This window comes from Parus major, chromosome 13 (assembly GCF_001522545.3).
Source record: "Parus major isolate Abel chromosome 13, Parus_major1.1, whole genome shotgun sequence".
Lineage (NCBI taxonomy): Eukaryota > Metazoa > Chordata > Aves > Passeriformes > Paridae > Parus > Parus major.
This window is the reverse complement of record NC_031782.1, coordinates 5,514,725-5,524,271: the sequence shown is the minus strand read 5'-3', so window position 1 is coordinate 5,524,271 and position 9,547 is coordinate 5,514,725. Positions and strand designations below refer to the sequence as shown.

Sequence of the window (9,547 nt, the reverse complement as noted above, 5' to 3'; positions counted from 1 at the left end):
TTCATCTTCATCTGTTCATCTTCAGGAGACTGCAACAACTCAAGGTGCCACCACCCTGTGCTGCCAATGGGCTCTGCTCACACTGGGTGGCAGAAGGGACCAGCCCTGCTGGGAAACTGGGAGAAATGGGCCCCAATGCCTGTCAGCCAACAAGGGTTAAATAATGACAAAGGGGATGATAGACACGGTGCCACGTTTGAGAGTAACAGACGGGAAGGTGCCCGCTTGCTGCAGCAACAAGGCTGGGAAGATGGGATTTTCTTTTGGGAAGATGGGTTTTTCTTTTGGGAAGATGGGTTTTTCTTTCTCTTTTCACCTGCCAATCTTCCCCCCACGTCAGGCCCCTGCTGCTGCAGGAGACGAGCAGTGACATTTACACTCCCACTAACAAGCTGGTTCAGTGATGGGCAGCTCTGCAGGAGAGCATCTGGTGTCACAGAGCCTGAGCAGAGAGGAGGGGAGTGTCCTCTCAAGCAAATAGAATAATTTGGGACTTTTTGTTATTATGAGCATTACTGGGGCAGCACCATGCATGGAAACAGCAGGCAGAGCCTCCGTGGGGCACTCAGGGCTTTTGACCCTTCAGGTGGGTCAGGTCCTGCAGCTGATGGGAGCAGTGAGATGTCACTCCTGCCCAAAGATCTCTGCACGTCCTGCTGGGAGAGGGAAGGAAGAAAAAGGATATTAAAAGGAGGATGAGCAAGAAGTCAAACATCACCACAGGAGCAGTTTTACTTCTCAGCCTGCTCGTGGTAGCAGGCTGTGCCATCAGCCATGCCCCTGCAGTTCAGCATTCCTCAGTGCCCCAGGAATCTGCCTTTGGCTCCTTGGGAGAAACCTTGCTAAGGAAGCAGAAGTGAAACTCAGGCTGCTTTTTCCCCTTCCTGCATCTTTGCCCACCACTGTGTCTCTGAATGCTTTCCTTTGCCTTCTGGATAAGACAATGTTCAGTTCACCCAGATTGTCACAGTCATAATAGGAATAGCAGTAATAAGTGCAATAACAATAACAATAAAAATGCTACTGCAAAGTAAATGCAAGAAAAACATAACAGCCCCAAAATGAATTGTAGTGGTGCTGCAGGAAACTGCTTTTGGACATCTCCTCTCTCTTACTGGTTGTTTTGCTGCTGGCATGAGGAGGAAAGTGGGAATTAAGAACCAGCAGCCTTCCTGGTTGCCAGACTGCTCTGCCACTGCAGCCAGCTGAGGACATGCCTCATTGGACCATGAACCCCAAACTGGTGGTGGAAATAAATATTGTGGCAGATAAACACTGAAATTTGTGTATTCCCATGCCCAGCAGAGCCAAGGAAGGCTGATTTCCTAAGGATCTATGGCTGCAAGTCAAAGACTTTTATATGGATTGCACTGATCCATTTATTTGAAGGAGAGTATCAATAGGTTTTCTCTTGTCTATAGCATCATCCTTTTGCACACAGCTTGGACATTCTTTACATTGTGGAGATTTCCACCCTTTTGTTCAATCAAGGTGAAAGTACAGGCTGACAATTATTAGTAATACACAGATAAAGAGGCTGCTCCACCTGCATCTCTATCCCCTTTCTTCCCTCTGAGCAGAAAGCATGTGCTGATCAGCCACATTTCATTAAAAAGGCAGGTTAAAGATTAGGATGCTGAGAAGGGCAACTCCCTTTTAGCGTCTTTATCCCTCCCGGAAGTTGGAGCAGCCCCTTGAGACTGAATTTTAAAGGCGAAGTACCTGATACGTTGTAACACAGTTTCCTCAGAATAATTGCTCTGGTTTTCTATATCACCACTAAAAAACTCCCAGCATTTCCCTATTGGTGCTTAAAAGTACACCCAACAATCTGCAGAGAAGAGATGGCTGAACAAATACACAGTCAAGCCTGGGGGAAAACTGCATGAAGGCAGATTAGAAAAGACCAGAGAAATAATATTTCAAATACTGAAACTGCAGAAATTAAGAGGATATTTGCAGGAATCTCTCATTACAGAGGGCACACAGGAAGCATCAAGATTGCAACTGGACCAGTGCATGAAGGTTGTACAAGGGAGAAACCCAACCTTTCCAGCAGCACACGGTGACCGTGACGAGTCCCTTGTCAAAGTGATCAATCAGCAAAGCACAGAAAATGAGGTCACTCGTGGAGTTTCCTCCAGCTACCAAAACTCAGCAGGGATGGCCCCATAACAACCTTTGCATCTTCCAGCAGAGGGTTCAGGATGGAAAGTTTTTCCCCATGGTACCAGAGGCCACAGTGGGAGCTCCAGCTGGGAAGAAGCTTGGCAGCTTGCATAGGCAGTGGGTCAGATGAAGGAGAAATAGAAGAAAAAATATCTTTTTAACATTCTTGACTGGAACCCACTTTTCTTCTAATTAAAAAAAAAAAAAGAAATTACATTCTCTTCTGTTACAGGAGGTTTTTTAATTGTGAAAATTGAGATGTTTTCATGCCTTGAGGGTTGACTTTTTTTGCCATCAAACCCAAATACAGAAAAAGACAGAATCCTTTGCAAAATACGCTTGTCTGAAAGAATGTACCAGTGTCAGGCTGTCCTGTACTGAAACCTTCCATGCTCGTGTTGATGTTCCAGTTTGGACCCTTTCGACACCACTCCAATATCCTTTTCTGTTTCCTGAATCCCCTCCCTTCCCAAAAACTGTGGGCTGCTTCTTGTAAAACCTGCCAAGAAAAGCAAGTGAATCAACTGTCCTACAAGGGCAAGGAACAGGCTGTGCCACCCACCAGTCCACGTGTCCATGGAGTAGCAGAGAAGAACACCAAGAACTGTGCAGAGGCTTCATTACGAGCTGCAGACACTTCTACAGGCACCAGGGTTATCCCTTAACTCTGTGGCTACATCTCAAATGAGCCACACGCAATTTTCCTCCCACATCCACGGAGCAGGGCTGTCAATGCTGCTCAGACTCTGGTGGCCCCAACAGATTTGCACTGAGCTGTTGGGCTGGCCCTGGGGAATCTCTGCTGTCAAATAGGTATTGAGTCAATATTGCAGAGCAGCAGCAAGCATAGAGCAGAGGACTCTGGTTCACTGTAGAGAAAACCTGTCCTAGAAACAGGAGCCTTGCGTATTGAGCTGAGCCAAGCTTGGGATCCTGTTGCTGCCCAGATTATCCTCACACCCCAACTCAACCTGGTCATTGTGAAGGAGAAGGTTTTGAAAACTGCAGGGGGTGACATCAGGGCTAGATGTGAGAACTTGGTTTCTCTCGCAGTGAAATGAGTCTTTCTGAGCCTTGTCTCTTCCCCAGAGAGCCGTGACGATTCATTAGGCAATTGTAAAATCAGAATGTAGCTGCTGACTAAAAGTTGCGGCTCATTAATAGCCCTGTTTATTGCCAACCAAATAATTAGCTTAGACATGCATCAGCAGGTCTTGATTGCATATGAAATAACTGCCTTATTACATAGAAATCAAATGAGTTTCTGAGGACAGCTCAGGTGTCACCTCAACCCCAGAATCGAAAAGGAAAAGGAAAAAAAAAGGAAAAAAGCCCATCCACTTCAATGTGTTGCTCAGCAACAGAATTTGCGGGGGAAACAATCTAGGAATGAAGGAATGAGCATTTCCAAGAGAACAGGTTATTTCAGGCTAGACATCAGGGACAAGCAAATGTCACAGAGGAGGAAAACTTCAAATTTTTTCCTCTTTTAATCAATAATTCAAACTAGACATTTTGGATAAAACAAGCATTTAAGTTAGCTGATTGAGAAACAGAGATTCCCAAACCTTTACCAAGAGCCACAATGCTGAGGAAATGTTTATTTGTTTGCGTGAGGGAAATGTTAGATTTACTAGACACTGAATTAAAAATTTTAAAATGCTCTTAGAAATGCCACTTGTTCATTTAAAGGGGAAGATGATGCAATGGCAGTACTGCTATATTGTGCAGCATCCTTCCCAGAGCAATTCCATATTAATTTTGTTGTTCTCCTTTCCCGTGTGCCCTCCTTTCCCTCCCTTCTCCTTTTTGTTCCAGGACAAGACGAGCGCGCTGAGTCTCAGCAATGTGGCGGGGGTTTTCTATATCCTCATCGGTGGGCTCGGACTCGCCATGCTGGTTGCCTTAATCGAGTTTTGTTACAAGTCCAGAAGTGAATCAAAGCGGATGAAGGTGGCAACCCATTCCACGGCCTTTCACACCTTCTCTCTGATCCTCCCCCGGCTCCAAAGCTGCCTTCAGAGACGGATGCAGCCCAGACCATGGGTGGAAAGCCAAGACATAGGGATAATGAAGTGGCTGTGTCACTCAACTTGCTAGAAAGGAATAGGACCATCTGAGGAAGCTGAAAGAGGGTCAAGTGGGCTGTCATGGGGAGCTGATGCAAGATCAGACATGTGGCGGGATGTTAATTCAAAATCCACACACAGAGCAAAACCACAGCTCAAGCAGCAACAGAAACACATTGAAATTCCTTAAAATTAATGAAGGCAGACTATGGCAATGTGTGTGCAGCGTGGATGAAGTGTGCAGGGGCTGGTGTGATACAGCCATTGCTGCAAGATGGAAAAATCCCCAAAGCCAGGCTCTTAACAGCAAGATAAAACTGGGGGAGTGCAGTAATGATTCACATCCTGCTGTTCCCTTTGCTGGCACCCCGCTGGCACCGTTTCCAGGCTGACAACACCAATACATGCTCAGAGCATTGTTGCCCTGGAATGAATGATGTGGGCCTCCAGATTTCAGAATTATGGGTCTCTTTGGCAGAAATTGGCCTCCAATGTCTCCTGTAATGTTTTTTTTTAATTCCACCCTGTCATGATCTTGCAGAAGCATATTTCCTACAGCCCAGGAGATCTGTTTCAGCCCTAAATTCTGGTGTGCCTGAATTTCTGAGAGTCATGTCAAGAGTGGATTAGATTTGAGAGCCTTGGAGATAGACATTTAATGCAGCATCTATGAAGCAAGTATATCTTGGCAATCCCTCATACAGATACCGTGGTGTTCAAGGAGGCAGTGGGATATGTGACACATCCCTTGCCTTCCTCATCCTGACCTCTCCCATGAGCATGGAATTTGTTCTGGGCATATGAAGTATTCAGTGAGTTTCAAAAAATCCACATGGGTTTTTATTTCACTGAAATTCACCCAGAATCAAAAGGAAAATAAGCAGCCTCTTCTTTGGGTTTTATGTCACCATTTCACAGCACGCTGAGTGTTTTGGCAGCAATAATAACATTTCTAATGCACTGAAAATGCGCTACAGCTCTTTTTCCATTGAGGTTCAGGAAATGCCAAAGGCAATGAGAAATACCTTGAGCACGGGGGTAAAATAATGTGAGCAAATTGTGTCCATGGAACTACAAAGATTAGATCATAATTTGTGCTTGCTGTTAAGCTACGTAGGGCACAAATGCACTGCAAAAAAAGTGTCAGAATGCAATAGCTCAGTAGCTGTTCCAAATTTATCTGCCATGGATAATTCTTCACCTGAATATCCCAGTCCAGAAAGAATGATGGTGACCTTGGAGATAGCATCAATGCAAAGAATCCAAATTGGTTTTATCTTTTAGTTGAAACTGTTCTAAGCAGGTGGTTTCCTTAGATCTCTGAAAGCGGACGTCTTGGATCTATCTGGAACAGGAAGATGAAATTTGGTTTCCTGAATTAGGCTTGCATTTCCTAGTTACCTCAGTCATCACTGTAGACAAAAACATAGGCACATGCTCAAGTTCTCACATGAGCAAAGTTAAACATATGTTTGCAGTGAGTCAGAGTCCACTGTGCAAAACAGTCCTGGAGTAGCAATAGCATTTCTATGGGGGAAGTGTGTAAAATACCTCTGCTCAGATCCAGGATGACTGTTCTTATGTTTTAGAGTTCTAAGAGGTTTTTGGCATATGGCACTGATGCTTTATACCCCAAAATACTGCTGAAACATTTAATTTTGCATGTAGAAGAGGTGTGAATGAACAGAGCGGATGCAGTGGGGACATAGAGAAAGTGAGAGTCTGAATGGAGACAAGGAAGGAAGGGGAGAACAGTAAGAGAAAGACAACACTGGTTAATATTGTAATTTCTCCAACATTGCAAAGGACAGGGGGAGACCCCCCCCGTCTCTCCTAAAAAGGGTTTTTGTTTAATCCCACAGCAATCAATCAACGAAGCCATACAGACATCAACCCTTCCCAGGCCGGCTGCAGCAGGAGGCAGTGGAGAAAATGGACGTGTGGTCAGCCACGATTTCCCCAAATCCATGCAGACGATCCCATGCATGAGCCACAGCACTGGCATGTCCCTGGGAGCTACGGGATTATAATTGGCCTTTTGACCCATTGCCTGGGTGAGAGCAGGGGCAGCCCAACTCCACCCCTCCAGAGCCAAAAAACATACCCAACACCAACAAGACAAACGATGATGACAGAAGGGACAATTGGATGGATCTTCTCAAGGAAATCAAATCAATTTCCCTTTTTATTTGCAAACAGATCCACTGGCAGGAGAACAGAAACAGGTCTGTACTGCAATAAGGAGAGTGTAATGGGATTTTACAGACTCGTGAACCATCCCTGATCAAAGAACCACTGGAACACTAATGAGGACTATGCCATTTTGTTTTAACTTGGTTGTTAATAAGTCTTAGTGTGTGCAATATATATATTTTTTCTTACTAATTCCTGTGGTGTCAGGGTAACATCAGCCCTTTCCCCCTTCCCTGCTCAGTCCTTCAGTCCGGTTTAGTTTGGGATGCAAACCACAACGTCTGAGCTACTAACAGCAGAACCAGAAATACGTGGCAAGTTGAACTCGGTGCAGGGCATCAGCATTGACCTCTTTTGTCCATCCTGATCCTGCCTTCGTTGTTCTGTGGTGAACTCAGGCTGTGGAGTTATCGCAGCGAGGCAGACGGAGCTGCCCCTGGCTCTCCCTGCAGCAGGAAGGACTCGATGCAGGAAGAAACCTGAACAAAAATATGAGGCTGTTTTACAGGGGGAAAAGTCATGGGTGAGTTTGGAAACCCCAGGTAGTGTGTGGACAGAGCAGTAATTCTTCCAGAGACGATGAGTGGTGATTCAAGAGGAAAATCACGTGCCTGGAGCGGAGAGCAGCAGAACGGAGCAGAGGGTTGGGCTAAAGATCACGGTGGGCTGCTGAAGAGGGAAAGTAAATGTGGTGTTCCCCTCACGTGTGACTCTCCTGCCCAGGTTATTGGGGGCTAATAAGCAATTGTGAACCATTTCTTCATTGCTTAGCTTCTGTGTGTGCTCCCTTTCTGGTGGTCACATCAGGGAACCACCTCGGGCCGGGGATAGGCCATCTCCAGACATCCAGTTCCAGACAGCTGCCAATTAACCAGCGCAACGTGCTACGAGTCATGGGGCTGCAACGGGCACACCCCTGCCCCTCTGCTCTGAAATCCCTTTATGGCCATTCTTTTTTATCTCACAGGGACATTTTGTAGGTCGCTGGCCAGAATGGATTCCTTGAAGGAGCTGCTCTGAAGCAGACCAAGGAGGAGATCCTACAAGAGCTTAATTCAAGCAACCATGACATTCAGCAGCATCAGTGCTGCTCACATTCAGTCTCCCCTCAGTGGCCTGTCTGGGGACAAAGCCAACCGTAGCATATTCCCACTCGTACTCTCAGAGGGTGGGAAGCATCCACAAGCCAGGAAAGCAGGCTGCTGACCCCAAACTCGGTGTTGGATGTTGCAGAAACCCAGTGCCAGACTGGGGGTACAGCCACAGGCCTGGAGATCAAGGGGGCAAGAATGGTTTTCCAGAACCACACAAAAGGTTCATTCTGTGAATCTCTGGCATGGACAGACAAATGCTTCCCACCCTGGTGGGCCTGAGACACCTCAGAGGTGTGACATTCTCAAGTGAAGGATTCCCAGGGGAATATCTGGAGAGGGAGAAGATCTGTGGGGCAGAGGCCACAGTCAGCCCACTGGGCCTGGTCCCATCTCACTGATGGCAGATAAAGTTCAAAGGTTCTCACAGAGTTCGACAAATACCTGTCCAGGGACTGAGCTGCTACTGGAGCATTCTGAGCTGCTTTTTTTTCTCATTTTCTTTGCTCTTTTCTGTTTTTTGCAACGTAGCAAGAGCAGAGCCATGAAAGAAGGGAGGCAGGTGAAGAGAAAATGATGGAGGCAAATGGCTGGCACAAGTCTATGAGGAGAATCTGGAAGAAGACTGGAAACTGTGTGAATACCAGTTTCCATTAGTGTATGACTGTGCAGAGCAATACATTTACCACCTTTAACACCAGCCTGGGCTGAAGCATCTACTCTCATCCACTTGTCATGCAACAATTTGGAGACCAGCAAGCCAGAGTCAAGGCCCTAAGCCTGGACACAGCATGTCTTGTGCCAGTGTAGTCCTGTCTCCAAAACTGGGAACGTTGTGATCTTCATCTCTCATTGCTGAACATGAACTCTGTTATCAGCCACTCCAAACACCAGGGCGCTTTCTGTTGCTCATCATTATTTTAATCTGCTTTTCTTAATTTTAACTTCAGTTCTGTGTAACGCTAGCACAAGTGGAGGAATCCTTATCAGCACAAGCTCTTTTTTCCATGTGCAGAGCTCTCAGATGAGTCTCCTGACCCAGCTCTTGTCGTGTTCCAGGCCAGTGTGGTGGGCACAGGCTGCTGGTACCCATCAGTGCCCCATCCTCATCCAGGAACAGGACCCTGTGGCAGCAGGTGACAGCAGTCTCGTGAGCAGCAGCAGTGCTAGAACTGGCCACCTGTGACATGAAGATGTGAGATGCAGCTGTCAAAGGCTTTTGATCGGTGGAGGGGTTACAAAAAAAAAAAAAAATAGGTGAATAAGACAAAAGCGTGGAAAATGTAAACTTGTAATATGTATTTTTACTACACTTTTCTTAAAAATAGAGTAATGGTAAAACTCTTAAAGACATTGACATTTTTTCTCAACAGGATTCCATATTTAACAGTTTTGGCTTTCATTAAATTTTGCTCTTTGGTACCTGGATCTTTTATTTAACAGCTATATTTATTTTAACTCTCTTTTGGTTTTTCTTTCTTTCTTTTATCTTTTTTTTTTCTTTTGGCAGTACTACAAAGGATTTTGGTTTATCAAATGCAATGGTGTTTTTCTTTTCACATTCTCTTTTTTTCAAACAACATTTTTATTGGCAATTATTATTTACACAACATAGGAAACTATCAGCTGTTATTTTAGAAACAAGGATCCATGATCCATTTCTCATACCTGTCCATGCAGTTTTGTGCCAGTGCTGGATGTGTGGAAATGAAAATGATGTTACCCCTCAGGCAATATTACCCAACCTGAATCAAAAGAGATTTCTTTGATTTTTGCTGTGTCTGACTTGTGAACAGCAGCCAAATAAACTGCTTCAGGTTGAAATTGGGAATCTATCTAATATTTACCCAAGAGTCAGGAAACTAAATATTCATTGGGTTCAAAATTAATGATTTTGCTTTGTTTGGAGTCTTGTGGCGTTGTTTTGAGGAGGGCTGTTAGAGGATTTTAGCTTGTTTTTACAGAGAGGGAAGACATGGCCAGCTCAGAGAAAACTCAGAACCAGCACTGGTCCAAAAATCCCTA

General features: G+C 45.3%; 1 protein-coding gene across 2 annotated transcripts in view; it reads left to right on the top strand.

The window, feature by feature from the left end:
- Window positions 1–9,346, top strand: part of GRIA1 (glutamate ionotropic receptor AMPA type subunit 1) — a 118,640-nt gene extending 109,294 nt beyond the window's left edge. For both annotated transcript variants that reach the window (XM_015641984.1, XM_015641985.1), the window contains exons 15-16: window positions 3,988–4,122; window positions 6,080–9,346. In XM_015641984.1, the coding sequence (XP_015497470.1) occupies window positions 3,988–4,122; window positions 6,080–6,268 (324 nt within the window). In that variant the 3' untranslated portion in view covers window positions 6,269–9,346. The remainder of the gene's footprint in view (window positions 1–3,987; window positions 4,123–6,079) is intronic.
- The last annotated feature ends 201 nt before the right edge of the window (window positions 9,347–9,547 follow it).